This window comes from Camelus bactrianus, chromosome 22, assembly GCF_048773025.1.
Source record: "Camelus bactrianus isolate YW-2024 breed Bactrian camel chromosome 22, ASM4877302v1, whole genome shotgun sequence".
NCBI classification, from domain to species: domain Eukaryota; kingdom Metazoa; phylum Chordata; class Mammalia; order Artiodactyla; family Camelidae; genus Camelus; species Camelus bactrianus.
In genome coordinates, this window is record NC_133560.1 from 18,733,659 (window position 1) to 18,750,748 (window position 17,090).

Below are 17,090 nucleotides of genomic sequence, written 5' to 3' on the forward strand. Positions count from 1 at the left end.
GATATTTGGTCCATGTCAAAGGTCCTTGAAATTTAGTCCTGTCCCATTTGTCCATAAGCAGGTATTTGGTCCATGCCAAGTGGTTTTGGACAGGACCAGATATCAAGGACCTCCAGCATGGACCAAATGTCTAAATGGACGTTTTAGACAGGACCTAATGTCTGCTAATCCATGGTGATTATAGATAATAATACTGAATCATACACCTGAATGTTGCTGAGATGAGATCTTAAATGTTCTCATCAGAAAAAAGAAATGGTAACTATGTGATGGGATAGAGATGATAGTTAATACTCTGGTGGTAATGAATTCACAATCTATAAATGTATCATATCAATCACATTGTACACCTCAAGCTTGCACAATGTTACATGCCAATTATTATCTCAGTAAAGCTAGGGAAAATGCAGACAGGTATCTTCCAGGATTTCCCATCAAGAGGTGGAGTGTATTTCCCCACTTGTTAAATCTAGACTTGTAGCCTTGGCAGAGTGATGCTGGCCAGCTTAGGGACCCTATCATCAAGAGGCTTTGCAGCCTCGGCCTTTACCCTCTGGAAACATGCCCCTGCCACATGGGGGGAGCCTGGACGAGACCACAGAGGGACAGGGGCCATATGCAGCGAGCAGTCCAGCCGGCATCAGGACCCAAACCTGTGAGAGAGACCCTTGTGATCTTCCCACCCTGTTGGAGCCTCCAGTTTACTGCAGCGATGTGAGTGAGCCCAGGTCAGACTAATAGAAATGCCACCAGGTTTTTTTCCCAGCCCCAAATGCTTGGTTGTTATTTCAGGTCACTAAGTTTTTGGGTGGTTTGTTTTGCAGTGATACATTACTGAGCCAATTATTATTCGCTGCCTCTCCCCATGTTTCCAGTAGACAAATGACAAGGCAGGGTTAGTCAGGATATCCTGAACTCCTGCTCCATGTTAGCCGCTCACCAATGTGACCTGTGTAGTAGTTGACAACGCCAGCCTTTCGTAAAGGTACAGACATTTCTGAAAAATGAAGTGGGTCGTTTTTTAGAGGTACATGGTCTGACATAGTTACCACTAGTAACTTATGACTACTGAGCACTCACAATGGGGCTAGCCTAATTTGAGATGTGCTGGAAGTATAAAGTACACCTAGGATTTTGAAGACATAGTATGAAAAAAAAGTATAACGTATCTCCTAAATAATGTTTAGCATTGTTTATATGTAAAGATAATGTTTTTAATGTATTGACTAAAGTGCATTATTAAACTTAATTTCACTGGCTTGCACTTTCTAAATAAGGCTACTAGAAAAATTTTAATTATATATACGGCTCACATTTGTGGCTCACTGACATTCCTGCTGGACAGCACTGGTCTAACAGTGTGAGTCTCACTCTTTCATGCACACTAACTCACCAGTTAAAAACTGTTAAAGTGCGAATGTCTTGGGCACAATCTCACACTTTGAATCAGAATTCCTAGGGATGGGAGCCTGATCATGGACGCTGTGAAAAAGCTACACAGAGAATACTGATGAGCAGCTAAACCTGGCCAGCCAGACTCGGCATACTCTGAATAATTTGTATTTTTATTGTATTTTTATTATCAAATCAGAATAAAATATTACTTCCAGAAGAGCTGATGTTTTTCACAAGGTGCTATAGACAGGGATTTTAAGAGGTTAATTTCCTTATTAACCAACTTCATGACCTCTCCACTACCTTTTTTCCTCTCCAAATCCTTAAGCATACATTGATTGCGACCAAAAAATAAAGGAAAAAAGGAAAAAAACCCAGATTTTTTTTTCTAGGATTAGGTCATTAAAAGGAAGGCCACTAACTCCACATTGATGCCCATTTTTAATGAAGGTAGATTTGTTTAAGCCTTATGGGGAGTGACAAATGCTATAATTATCTGTATAAAGTTAAAGTGGGTAAAGTGATTCCCTCTGAATATAGTCCAAATGACTACAAGTCAAAACTTGATATGACTCATTTCAATATAAACAGCCAGATTAAAGTGGTATTATGTCTATTGCCTAGAAAATAAGAGTTTTAATATATTAAAGGATACATTGAAAAGCGTGTATGTCCTTTAGATAAAATATATATGCACTCTGATGTTGAAGAGGATTCTGATCTAACCAAAATTTGTTGAGTGACAGATACCTTGTTTAATGAACTGAAATGAATAATCTGCAAAAGGAAAAAATCTTGGAGAAGAGTTTATATTATTGGTAGATTTCATCTTTCCCACTGCCAACTATCATAATACCCCAATCCTAAAATTTCTCAAGTTGTTATTTTTTGATTTGTTTTTTTGTTTGTTTTGGGGTTTTTTTTTTTCAACATCATGTTGAAAAGCTATTTAGAAATATCTGGCTGGTTTCTCGGGAAATAATAATAGCTTTTTTCACTTGTGAAAATGTTGAACTACCTGTATTCTTTAAGAAGCTGGTATTTCAGGATTTAACCATGTGGGGGTGAATCTTGAGAAGGCTACTGTACACTCACTTGATAATGTGACGACGTATGAGAATCTTCTTTTTATTTTCAAGCTATACGATGTTAGAGACTGAAATCTTAACTCTCCTGAAAACACTCACCTGGTCACAGAAAAAGGACAATTTTTTTATCCTCTCTGAATGATGAAGTGAGACCTGGATCACACTGTGATCACATCCCCTGTAATAAGCAAATCAAACTGGCAGAGCCCTGGGGAAGGTTTTTACAGAGACATAGATAAAATGCAGAAAATATTCTCTTTCTCATTAGGCTGGCAGGTATAGGTATAAATGTATTATATAAATAAATGTATATATAGCTAGACCTTTACCTTTATTTATACATGTGCACTGAATAACATGAGCTGTAGATCGAGATTAAAATATTTTATCTGAGACAGAACACTTGAAAGACGAATAGCAGGTCAGAAAGAGAGAACTAAACTATGAGCTCACCCATGCCTCAGCCCAAATTCTGCGCTTTCCAGACCAAATTCAGTTCCCCTGACAAGTCACTAACAACTGATACTGCTGAGCCACAATCAGAAAGACACTGGCCTCTTGCAGCATGCAAAGGAGGAAGCTAGAAAAGCAACTTTCATCAATATTTGCATTTCATTTTGCATTTGCATATCCCCGATATTTGTGTGTCATTCGTCCTGAAGACCTTTAGTTGAGTATTTCAGGGATTCTAAGATGTGCACTTTTGTCTCAAATCTTTTTTGTTGTTGTTGTTGGGAGGTAATTAGGTCTATTTATTTATTTTAATGGAGGTACTGAGGATTGAACCCCAGACCTCATGCATGCTAAGCACGCGCTCTACCACTGAGCTATACCCTCCCCCTAAGATGTGCACTTTTAAAGCGTCCACATCTATGACTTTGGGCTCTGTCTTACAATTGGTCATGCCTTATGCTCACTCATCTTCAGGTCTGGTGAGCTCTCTCCTTTGAGGCTGCCTTTTCTGTTCTAGAACAAATGGAGGGCCATCAATGGCAAAGGTAAATATTGGACAAAAACTCTATCTTCGCTCCCTTATCCCTCTCTCCAGCTGGTAAATGCAGTCCCTTTGTCTCTTCTCTTCTCTCTACTGAGCCTGAGCCAATATCCTTGGTTTGAAAATTCAGAGATTTTCTATGGTGTGCAAGGATATTTCAAGGCAAGGTGAATTTTTAGGACCTGGTTCTCATCCATGTTAGCTGTAATAGGGCCTCCTGTACAGAACCATCTTTGTTTTCACTTGTGCTGGAGATCACTGGGGTGGTCCACTGATTCCTCTGTGTCTGAAAGGTCAATCTCAGGGCTTTTACTTGGCAGCATATTTTCTTTCTTACTTATGCATGTATTAGTGGTACATCTTTTTTGGTGGTGGGGGTAACTAGGTTTATTTATTTACTTACTTATTTTTTTTAATGGAGGCACTGGGGATTGAACTCAGGACCTCGTGCATGCTAAGCGTGCACTCTACCACTGAGCCGTACCCTCCCCGCTAGTGGTACATCTTATAACCAGAAACATTTTAGGTTCTACTAAATGTGGTAGATGTTTTCACCACCAAGGATCCTCTTTTCTAGTATATTTGTGAAGCTGTGAGAGGAAAATAATCACTAAATGGGGTTCTTTACTATAGACCTTCTCAGACTTTTTAATATAACGTGACTCTGTGATAAAGTATGCAGAATTATTCAGGTGTATTTAACCACAGAACTGTGTTTTCAGGGACCATCTCAAGAGACTAGTATTCTGTGTTTGCTGTAGAGTGATTCTTCTTAGATTACGTCTAGCTGTCTTCTAGATCTCTCTGACTTTGCCCTTCTTCCCATCGTCCAAGGCTCACTTGTATTTTGACATATTTTCCCTTCAAACTTCAGACGTAGAAATATCCTCCCCAACTGTGCTTTAAAATCCACTCTAAACTAAGATGAGGAATTTTCCTATGATTTCTGTGCATTTTAATCCTTAAAGCAAACTGGAAAAAGACAGTATGTGTCCCAGTCTTTAGTGAAAACTAGAGGTCATGCATTTTGAAAATTCAGTTCAGTTGAGGCACTAACGTAATAACATGTATGACCAAATTTATTAGGCTCAGAAAACAACCCAAAGACTATGATTTTCAAGCTATAAAAATTATAATGGTGTAATTGCTCCTACTGTAAGGTTTGGTAAAACTGTTCACACATCAACGGAGACCACAGGAAAGCATATTTGAGTAGTAGAGTTTACCTCTGTGTTTCTCCTTCATCTCCTTCCCTCTGCTCTGCACATCTGTCCACTGAAACAATCTCTCTCATTAGCAGTAATGAAATTCTCATAGCACTTAATCATGCATGACGCAAGAAAAAAGTAAACTCTTTAACCTCTCTGCATTCTTCATCCATCCCCCCCAAGTCCAAACATTCCATCCTATAGGTTTAAAAAGACATACTAGTGATGTATCACAGGGATGGTAAAGCATTTACCTTTTCTGGAACCACACTTTTGCCATCCCACGCATAACCTCTCTTGGTGAAATAGTTTACTGTGGCAAACTCGATCAGAGCTGAGAATACAAAGGCATAGCACACTGCGATAAACCAGTCCATAGCCGTGGCGTAAGCCACCTTCGGGAGGGAGTTCCTGGCGCTGATACTCAGAGTTGTCATGGTGAGCACAGTTGTTACTCCTGTAAAGAAAGAAAGTGAATTTGTAGCGTTATCAGGGAGGCCAGCCTACTTGTACAAAGGGAAACCAGCAGTACCATGGACAGAGTGTATTTTCCAGTTCATTCCATTTTGGTCTGGGATGGATGAGTTTTAATTTAACCCCACTATAGTTTGCAGTTCATGGCAGGATTGAGGGGGAGCTTTTGGAGGGGAAAAACTGCCCTGCTATTGAGAAGCTGTTAATCAGATAGTAAACTCTTTTAAATAGGCATCTTGAGCATAGTGTCCTGGATAAGAAAGGAAATAATATTCCTTCACTGTCCCCAACTCTCTGAAATATAAAGCAGAGATCTTCACTGTCCTTGATCCACACATAATCTCTGGATCCTCGGCTCTGTTTAATATTATACCTGTGTACTTGGAATGTATAAACCACAAAACCAATAACTTCTTGATAACTGATCACGATAGATAATTAAATTATCTTTGAGTAATATTTTGTTACATTATTAGCTCTTTGGCTTTTGTACAATTTGTTCCTGATTCTTGAAATAGCTACTCTTTCATAAGAAATTCCTGAAATAAGTTGCATGTGACTTGCTTGAGGTCAGTTAGCTAAGAAGTGGCAAAACCAAATCTGAACATATTTATCTGATTCAAATGTTTGCAATCTTTCTCTTTCTGTTAATGCTGCATCATCTTCTCTATTCTGCGAATCTATCCCTACTGATTAAAATCACCTGATTATATTCAAAGCAATTTTCAAGTCAGTTGCTTTTCCTTTATTTAAATAATTGGTTGGTGTAATAGTTGAGTTGGTTTGTGAATGATATATCCACTGATGTTTATTTAACAAATTAATATTATCAACCTAATATACCATTTAGAATATTTTAAGTTCCTTTGAAGCCATTTGAAAATACATGGAAAACAATTCACAGAAACCCAGTGAGAGGGGCTCAGGTTGCCTAGTGTAGAAAAAATCGTAACTACTTCCAATGACTAGTCCCTCCTTACTTATTAGCTCTCGAGTAAGCAAGTTAACTTCCAGGGACTTCAGTCTCCGTATCCGTAAAAGTGGTGATTTAACATTCATTCTCTTGACTGTCTATGTCATGGCTGAAATTCTAAGGGAGGAAAATTTCTGCACCGTCATTCACGAGATTATTTGAGGATTAAATATAGTAAGTGAAATGCATTTTAAAGATGATAAGCAAATTATAGCTGGAGAAGATTTTGTCATCCCATGTGTCTAGAACTAGATCTATGATGCCCCCTTTTTGATTAATTTTTAGAGAATCAGCAGACCACACAGCTGGTAGGTGGCTAACTTTGCTAAGCTGCTTTAAACCATCCAATATTCCCTAGTTTTCCATGAAGCTCAAGGTAGATGATCTTTGTAACTACATTAGGAAGTGATAGAATTAGGAAGAAACACTGAGACTTGTATTAAATCATATTTTTGATACATGGTCACTGTGGTAGGGAACAGACTGACTCTGAACTTTGGAGGTGTTACAGAAAGTCCTGGGGCATTATCCGTGTTACCTATGGTTTAGGAAATATTGGCTGGAAAATAGCCCCCAAATTTACATTTCAGTGATAACTTGAGCAAAGAGCAAGATAATTAACTGTCAGCATTTGGAGACCAGAGCAACCCAGTTTCAAATCCCAGCTTTCTAAACTGCTGAGTGACTTTGGGAAAATTGCCTCACAATTCTGAGCTTCTGAATTTTTTGTAATTATTTCCTTGTAAGTTAATTTTAATAAGCCTAACTCAGAGGGCTATTGTGAATATTAAATAAAACAATGTAATAAAGCATTCAGCACTTAGCCCGATACTAAAGGCATAGTTAATAACTTATTATGGACAGCTTTAATCCTTTTTGATAAATCCTTGCTAAAGTGAGTTTCATTTTTTTTTACCCAAATTTTGGTTTATGTAGGCAGCTGCTAGCTGTTAAAAGTAATTTGGGAATGGGTATTCTTAAACAAAGGGCATTCATAAATTAAAAACAGTGAAGAATAGCATAAAGAGAGAGGTGTGTCGTGTTTGTGTGTGTGTGTGTGTGTGTGAGATCTTACAATTCCTGCCATAAGGAAAGGGAAAAAACCCCAAAATGTGTTAAGAATCTATTGAATTCCAAGTACTGACTCTGGCAATTACATATTTTATTGTATTTTCTCACCTCATCTTTTAAATGGCACTATTTTATTTTAATTGGACTCTCAGTTTATGGGCAGCTGAAACTTAGAAAAATGAAGAATGAACCCAAAACTTGGGTCTTTCCAGGAGCAAAATTGCATGACCACACTGCCTCTAAACGAGAGAGAGCCCAGAAGGTCAAGAAGATGACGTTTAAGACCTAAGATGGCTTCAGCTCTGTTGCATTTCAGATGCCATTTAATAAACTGTTATAAGGTACAACTTTGGGTTTTTTTTTTTTTTCCCCTTTTGGTATTTTTTTCTTTAAATCCCCATGACCTTCTCAGGCATCCCTAACAGCTCAGAGAAGTGTGCTGAATGCAGACTGAAAAGAATAGAAATGTGTACTAAATAAATGTTAAGAGGCTAAAGGTCTTGGAACGTTGTATTTGTGATTTTATTGAACTTAAAACATTAGAAATATATAACTTGATACAGGAAACTACTTCCTGCAGTTGAGTTTACAGATAGGTAGTTATGTTCTCCAAAAGGGCATGAGTCGGCTGAGACAGAAGATTGTCGGAAATGCTAAGAGCAAGGTTTTTGACTTCTAAAACATTCCAAAGTGACCTGGAGAATATCCAAAAAGGAAAGATAGGATTTGTTGGGGACAGAGAAGGGAAAGTCAGCACATATTTATTTATTTTTACTGAAGTATAGTCGATTTACAATGTTGTATTAATTTCTGGTGTATAGCATAGTGAAAAGTAAGCGTTTAAAAAAATCATTTTCACTGTAGGTCTGGGCTCATTCTACAAAAATAAAATATAAAGCATAAAGTAAACATCTTCTGTTTTCTTTTTAAATTTTTTTTCAACTTTGTATTTTGGAGGGAGGCAATTAGGTTTATTTGTTTATTTATTTTATTATTATTTTTTTTAATGGAGGCACTGGGGATTGAACCCAGGACCTTGTGCATGCTAAGCACGCGCTCTACCACTGAGCTATACCCTGCTCCCTTCTTCTATGTTCTTAATTCTTAAAAATTTCTAGTGAATAAAGGGCTCAAACTACACATACGTGAAGAAGTGAACATCTGACAAGAATTGAATCTTCAGTTCTAATAGGTGCCATAAGCACTGGTTAATATTTACAAACTGTGAGGAAGGAAAACAAAAAGTCTGGAAGGAAGTGCTCTCTTGCTCTGCAGCTGGAACCCTTCTTGATTGAGCCGTGTTCTTCGGCTAATGTCACGGCAAAGATTTGGTGGTTTGCAACCCAGAAGCGCCTTGCTAATGAAGTTCAGAAGAAAAGACTTGTTTCTGAGCACTGGCAGCAGAATTGCTTTCCTCTGAGATAACTGATCTTTCATACTTTGCATATTGTTGAAAGGTGATGCCAGAGGGGTCTCTGCCCATGAATAATAACCCTCAGTTTAGATTGCAAGGGTCTTAAGGCTTTTGTTTTGTAGTAAAGAGTTTTAAGGACAGCACGAGCCTAGTAAGATGTTTTCGGAATGACCCTTGATAATTGTACGTTTCACCAATTAAATATGTGGTCGTTATTAACAAATGGATGACGCTGCTGGCAGTCACCCCCTTCCATGCTTTGCCGTGGCCGCAGGGTGGACAGGGGTACATGGTCGTCATTGAACCCACAGATCCAGAGCTGAGAGGCTGAGTCTTACTCCAGACTCCTTCACCTAATAGCTTCTGCCCTCGGGAAGGTTACCCAGTCTCTTGTTCCTTAGCTTTCTTGTCTAAACACAGGGATACTAACAGTACAGAGGCCTTTTTAATATTATATAAGATGATACAGGGTTACTTCCTTCAACAGAGCCTGATACAAACGCCCTTAATAAATGTTCCGCATGATTTTATTGTGATTCAAATCTGAAGCTCCAGAGTATAATCTTCATGAGGGGAGAGGTTTATGCCACATCCCATGCCTGGCACATAGTAGGACCTCACAGTAGATTTCAAAGAAAAAGTCAGCGACTGACTGACTGAATGAATGAATGAATGATGCAGTAAGTGTTTGGTTTTCATCAGTCTGAAGAGTACAGTTAAGTCAGTGTACTACAATACAGGCAGGAAAGACCTCTTTATATGAAATATAAACTTGTAAAATAATAAATTAGGGGGTGAGGTTTCCTAGTAGCAAAAGGTTAGTCCCCTTTAAACAAATTTCCATTAGATTGACTTAAAGTATCTAGGGCATTTAGAGCATTTTAATAGAAAAAAAAATTTGTAACTCTTCAGAAGTGCACACATTCGGTAAAATGAGATACCCTGGTACCAGTATGATGGTCATGGATGAGTTTTTCTACATAAGGAAAAGCCCTGCTTTCATATATGTCAGGAAGTAATTCTGCTGGTATCTTCTCAGATTGTCAAAAAAAAAAAAAAACATACACTGACACATGATTATGCATTCTAAATGTATAATTTAAATATTGATATTTCTGTGTGTGCTTTAATCTATCATGATGCATTTTATGCTTGCTTCATTCCATTTCTCTCCTAAAATATCAAGGCAAATGTTCTTTAATCCTATCTATTAACATGCACTAAAACAGCTTACTATTTGAAGAAAGATTTTTGTTTTTATAATTATGTCGTAATGAGAATAGTAACTCCTTGAACCTATCCATTGGACTAAGTCCAGATGTTAAGGTATAATTATTTTTTTCATTCTACTTGCAATGTCACAGCCCTCCAGACCCTTGCATGCATGTCCTGACTGGCACTTACCAAAGACGGTCCTTGCTGGTACAGACTCTCTGTTGAGCCAGAAGGAAACTTGGGAGAGAATTACCGTCATTATGCAGGGCAGGTATGTTTGAATAACAAAGTAGCCAATCTTTCTCTTCAGGTGGAAATGAGTGGTCATAACAACATACTCTCCTACAGGGGAAAACAGACAGGAAGGTCAGCAATTTGACCTTGAAAAGAAATTGTCTCTGAGTTTTTCCATCAGCAGCAAGAACATGGAGTTTAGACATATCCTTTCTCCATGTGACATCTGGTTCCCGGAGAGAAAAGCTTTTATCCAAGAAAGAAAAGAGATTTAAAGGACACACCAGAATGGCTCTGATGATGACACTGAGGTGCCAGAGATCTCACTGATATTCGTACATCCGAATCCTGGTACCTGATACACTTAAGATACAAAGCTGAGCATCTATTTAGAGATGGGGTTTAATAAGCAATAAGGCATTGCACTAGATCCTGGTGACGTACCCCCAACAGATTGGGAGAGACCGGATCCCCCGTTTGTCCACTGCAGGAAAGATTCAGGCTGTGCAAGTCACAGGAGCTGAGTTCCAGCCCCAGCACTTCCTCTTGGCAGCTGACCTTAGGTAAGTCATTCGGCTTAGCCTGATCTTCCAAATGAAGAGAGTGAGATGGAAGTCTCAAAATTTATTTTGAGGACCACCTTCATCAGAATCACCTGGGAGGTTTCAAAACATGCAATTCTTTGACACACACAAAGTCTTCTTTAAGGTAGGGGCAGGAAAACCCATCTTTGTTGCTAGCTTTTGAACTTGTCTCCATTCCTAGGCCAGTCTGGGACCCAGCGGACTAGCTGGGCACTCTCCATGGTCTTTACATATGCCAAAGTCTGATCTGATTAGGAGGCGCAAAGCAATAAATACACCCAGACTGCAGGAGGTGGCTTTTTTTAAATTGATGTGTATTTTCTCAGTTACAACTCTTAGAAGTTTTTAGCTTTCCTTACTCTGAATATCTACTTAGCTATCTGTGTGTGGGTAGGAAATAGGTGTTTTCTTACTAAGAAGAACCTTGCTTCCTTTGATAACCACATTTCCCTATCTTCCTCCTTCCCTTCCACTCCGAACTTCAACCCTCCTCATCCTGTGGTTTACGTCTCAGCCCATGGCCGTCCAGCTTCAGCCCCTGTAACGTGGTTAAAACTGACCATGGTCTCTTATTTTGCAAAAACTGGAACATCTCAGTCTTAAAGACGATCTCAGTCTTCAAGCTGACTACTCATCTTCTTTGCAGCATTAAAAATTAAGCAATGCTGAGGGCCCCGGCCATCTTGATAGCAGTCTCTTGACTCACATTCTCCTTTTCTCTCTCCTTTTCAGTTCCTTTTGCTAACTCACCGGTTGTTTCCATCAGAGAGTACTGAGTTCTTTCAATCTATAGGGCACTCATCTCCATCCTTCTGCAAAGCCAATGTAGAGGTTCCCGGTACAGCTTTCTTCTCCATTTTTTTTCTTGACCCTAATAAGGACTTTTCCTTCTCATCCCTGCTCCTAGGGTCATTTTTATCCAGATAACTGCAGAATCTACATCTTTAAGTGACACTGCTCTGCAAAATCACTGTATTTCCGAATATTCCATAGATACTGATTTTTCATTGATGTCATCAACTCAGTATGTTCAAAAATGATATCACTTAAACTTTTCCCTAAGAAAATAATGACAAGCATAGAGCAGTCCTTCTTTTCTGCTTAGCATCCATCTCTAAATGAACGGCACTCCCATCTGTCTATTCACCCAGGCTAAAAAATCCAGAATTAATCCTTGAGTGTTAGTGGACTTCCAAAAGAGAGAGAAAGGAATCAGTTGGATCAACACAATTGTAATTTCACCTGTGTGGTATCTCTTAGTCTATCTTATCTTGTGGTCACTGCTCTTAACTTCTCTGTAGTCGTACAAAGTAAATCTACAATCATCTACTGTCTTGTTTGTCTCCAGTCATGTCCTAGCTCCAGTTTTCCCCAAATTTTGAGTTCAGAGGGGTCGTTTCAATGCACATGTAAATAAGCTAAAATACCTTAATGGAGTCACATTATCTACACGAGAGGTTCCCAACCTCAGCACTGCTGACGGGTGTATCAGAACAGGTCATTGTTTGTTGCGGGAGCTGTCTGGTGGAATGTAGGATATTTAGCCACACACCTTGCCTCTTACACACTAGATGCCACTAGCAAACACTCTCCCTTCCCCTCAGTGTGACAGTCAGCAATGTCTCCAGTGTTACATGCTAGCAAGTCAACTCCCTAACCTACATTCAAGACTCTTCACATCAAAGCTCTAATGTGCCTGCCAGTATCATGACTCGTGTCTCACCACACATTTTCACATCTCAGTATCTTGACCAACAGAATTCTCTACTTGACATCTTCTCTAGCTGAATATTTTGTTCATCTATGGATTGGGCTCAGTCCATAGTAGACTAGGAAGACGTGGACTGTAGAGGATGTTTATTAGCTTTGGAAGCAAATGAATTTGGGTTCAAAACCCAGGTATGTTATTTTCCCACTGTGTAGCCTTGAGCAACTCACTTAAACTCTCTGATCTTCAGTTTCCTCATTTATAAAATAGGGACAAGTGTATCATGGGGAGAATAAAGAATAAGGGCTCTACTTGAGATCATGCTACATAAGAGCTTAAAATAAATCTTAGCTCCTTTCTCCATTTTCTTCTTTCATCTCTCCAGTCAGCTGGTAGAAGTATAGGTAGAAGAAATGCCCCTTATACTCTCTACGGTAGGAAATCACCCATACATTAATTTATGCTTTGATGGTTTTTATTGATGATAACACCTGCCATTCACGGATCAATATTAAATAACTTCAAATTTATTTAAAGTTTCTGTTAACATTTATTATAACATCACATGTTTTTTATTTTAGCTTTTTATGTGCTTATATCCCTCCACCAAATCAGCATTAAGAAGAGAGACGCCTCTCTGAGTGTAGCATGGCTTCACATACCCTAAATTTTCAACTCCTGCCTTTGGTGAAAAGGGATGCATGAAGCTTAAGAACACACTCTCCATTTAACACCTGGTAGCGTCTCTTTTTTGAAAAGTAAATAAAATGTCAACTAATTTTTTTTTTGGTTTTTGTATATACCTTGGGCAATGTTTCCAAGGTCATCTGAAAGATGATTCAAATTTGAGAAGAATACAAAAAAAAAAAAACAAACAATTTCCCAGGAGTCTGCCTTAGATAGATATAGCCAGGGTGCATATCACTTCCCATGAGCAGGCATTATTATTCCTAACCATCCACTCAGCTGTGGCCTGCAAAATGTCACCAGCTCAAAGAGAAACCTCATCTCTCATATAATGCCAGAAAGATGAGTGTCTATATATATCCCATTATCATCTTTTGTTGTCCACAATGTGACATTTGGGGAAGATTCCGCAAAGAATATTATTTTGGAGGAGCTATTATTTGACACTGTATTTGTTTTATAAACCACTTCCTCACTAACAAATCAGAGGAAGCAGAGGAAAACTTCAAATCTTTTGAAGTCATCTTTTTAAATTAAATAAAATCTAAGCTTTGTACAAAATGTTGATGGAAAAAATGTTCACATATTGAGGTATAGGAAAGTCCCTCTGGCTCATACATGATGCTCACTAGCACAGCCTGTCTCGTAGCCTATCCAACGTGCCTTGTACACTGACTTTAACCGGTAAAGAAAGTAAGGTACTTAAAAACCAAAATGGAGTAACTCTGGTTCAGGCATCCAAAATGGATATGGGTGGCCATCATGGATGTGGTTTCAGACGCATTCCTGCATCATTGAGAGCTTGATTTTGCTGACCTTTATCAGACTCCAGGACACCACCAGCGATTCTCAAAACAGTTATCTCCTAGCACCTGCCAGCTGCAAACTTATGGTCTCAAGGTCTCCTCAGGGAACTATACAGCCATTTCAGACCCCAGCCAACCCTTGCTTAACAAGCACCCTTACTTCTTGCCAGCTCCAGTTATGATTTTTGACAAGCAAGTTGTGGAATTTTATGGTTTTTGCCAACATAAGCCTCCTGTATTTTGTAGTCTGGCAGAACACAAGCACTTCTCAGGATCAGACTCTAGTCCACAATGATGCTCAAATAAACCTCTTTCCCTGTTAATAGGTTGTTTATTGATTATTTCCATCAACAGTATTTAAATAAGGAAAAGGTGGCAAAATCAGAATCACACTGTAATAGTTTAAAAATGAAAGAAAAATACAACAAAAAAAAAGTCACCTAAACTGGATTGAAAGAGTATCTCCAGACAGCAAGTGCTTATGTACTAAGCGTGTCAAATTCTTCTCCTTTGATTCAACAGTCTAGAAGAACTGTAATTCAGATATCTTTGCACATCATGTAACCCTGAGGGATGCTTGTAAATTCGAGTAAACACCTGGCTTCACTTTATTTGACTTCAGTTTTCCCATTTTGTTCAGTAAATGACAGTGTTTTGCTTAACTATTTCCTGGGATGCTGTGAGGATAGTGTGGAATGAGAAACGTGAAATTTACTTTAAACATTCCGAGTCACGTGCAGATTTACAGTGCACAGGCAGGAAGGACAGAAATGCATTGTCCCTCTAGCTCTAGAAATCAACCACTCATTTCTTCAACAGAATTGTAGTGGATGTCGATTCCATGTAAAGTAACATTTTCCTTTCGAATATTCTAAATTTTTATGTTTTCTAAGACGCTACCTTTTTTTTTTCCCAAAGGAAGAAGGAATCAAAAATACCATATATTTTAACATCTGCTTCAGAGAATACTGAAATAGAAGTAAGGAAACAGTGGTCATAGTTCTAGACCACTTAACTAACTCTTTGGACTTGTCTCCTCCTCTGAAATATGATTAGGTTGACCAGAAGCCTGTATAAATCTCCTCCCCCCACCCCATCTTCCCCTTCACAAACCTGTTTTCACATTTTATGGTTCTGATTATTTCTCTAGAGATCGTGTACTAGGCTGCAGAAATGGGAGCCCCGAGGCTCCTCTGATGAATGTCAGTCACCACTGTTGCTCCCCGGTCAGTGAAAACACTTGCTTTTTGCTCATTCATTTTGACCCTGCCGGTTCATCCTTAAGTCAACTCAACCAGAGAAGACTGTCTCGAGAAACAGAATCCCACAGTTTCTCTTGGTCATTCATTCTAAGGAGAAACAGCAGTCATTCGCAAAGAGGAGACCTTCTTATTCAGCAAAACTCACCTGTATTTCCTTTGATCAAATCTGTGTATTGACTTAGGTTAATATGACGACTTTCCGTTGCAAGCTCTAAAAAGTATTTTGTATTGTTACATTCTTATCATTTTCTAGCCATGGTATTATTCTTACACCTACTGACTAATTTAATAAATTTGCTTCTAAGTCGTATGTTCTCGCCCTTTAATCACTGTTACAATTTTCATGTGGGCTGTCCTTTAAGAACCATTTAGGAAGCACAATGTGGTATAGCAGAATGAGACGGGGGTCATGCCTGGGGGCTAGTTTAAAACTGATCCTGATACTTCAAGCAGAAACGACTTCTTCCTACATGCCATCACGTAGTTCTCTTCCACTAACTGCATCATTATTATGAATAGTAATCTCTCATATTTGTAACATAACTTTTACATGCCAGATACTCTGCTAAGCAGTTTACACACATTTTTCTATTTCAATTTCACAGTAGCTCATGAAGTAGATCCTCTGATTATCTCCAAATAGTACAAGAGAAAAGACAGAGAAAGGTCACCCTGTTAATAAGGGGTAAAACCAGCGTTCAGAACCTCACAGTGTAGCTCCAGAACCCACCCCTTAAGCTCTTGCTTTACCACACTGTTGCATTTTCACACACGTCTAGCTTGCCTGGTACTAGTGTGTCATGTGGTTGTGAGTACACTGTCTCTAGCTAGACTACCCAGGTTCGAATCCCAGCTCTGCCACTGCCTGGCTGTGTAACCTTGGGAAAATTATTAAACTTCTCTGGGCCTCAATTATGTCCCATCTGTAAAATGGAGATAATGATAATATGCACATCCTAGGACTATTGTGAGGATTAAAACAATACAGCGCACGTTAGCTACTTACATCACTCAACCATGAGCTTCCTGAGGGCAGGAATCATGCATCCTTCATCTGTCCTCTTCAGGCCCAATCACAGTGTCAAACACCGTAAATAAGCAAATGGTTGAAGGAATAAGTGAATAAATGAATGAATAACAGAGAATTGCATCCAATTTGAAAACTGAGTAGATTCATTCTTCTGTGTCCCTGTAACAGGTTTGCTTTGCTGGGTAACTAAGTGTCCTTCAAGCTAAGTCTCCAACTCATGTTCTTCCCCCAGAACTGATGGCAGAGTCCAGTGAAGGGACTGTCCCTCTGATGTGTTTGCACATAATTAAAAAACCAAAGTGTTGGACGGGGCCGCCTATTTTCCCTCCCCTGGCACTGACGTGATCTAGAGGCATTTGACCTGAGAGAGGTCATTGGCAGTGTGTGTGAGTGTTGTGTTCACATGTGTGTTGGTTGCAGGCAAGTGGGGAAACACTTTCTAACCTTCTAGTCTGAATTGCTTCTCTCCCCACAGAGAATTTTAAGGAGGTGCTTCGTGTCTGATTATTCTCAATGTGTGTGCTCATCCCTGCCGCCATTCCTCGTCTGGTAGAAACAGGGAGGTAATAGTACTCAGTGTCATTTATCTTAATGTTTTCAGGGCTCCAAAAGGAGATGTGAAATACAGGATTGAAGACTTTGCAAAAGATCTTTGTTTCTTCCCATAGAAACCAAGGTGGATTTTTGATGAGCTAAGGTGGGCCCAGAGGAAGTGTAGTTCAAGTGTTTTATTGTGGAGTTGAAAACATACATCAAATTGAGCTCCCACATTTGAGAATTTGCTCATTATTTCCCTCACCTCTCCCCATATCTTTTATGGGAATGACAAGGAAAAGCTCTTGTTTTGTACAAATTCACTGCTCTGGGCTGGAATGACGACTTTTAATGGACCAGCCAGCTTGGAGGTGGCGGGTTGGACCCCTCTCTTTCACCTTTGCCCTTTTGTG

The 17,090-nt window shown here is 39.1% G+C and overlaps 1 protein-coding gene across 1 annotated transcript in view; it reads right to left on the reverse strand.

The window, feature by feature from the left end:
• Nucleotides 1-17,090, reverse strand: part of GABRA1 (gamma-aminobutyric acid type A receptor subunit alpha1) — a 56,620-nt gene that overhangs the window by 3,101 nt on the left and 36,429 nt on the right. The window contains exons 8-9 of the mRNA XM_010972226.3: nucleotides 10,022-10,174; nucleotides 4,940-5,142 (exon numbers count right to left, since the gene is read on the reverse strand). Coding sequence (XP_010970528.2) covers nucleotides 4,940-5,142; nucleotides 10,022-10,174 — 356 coding nt within the window. The remainder of the gene's footprint in view (nucleotides 1-4,939; nucleotides 5,143-10,021; nucleotides 10,175-17,090) is intronic.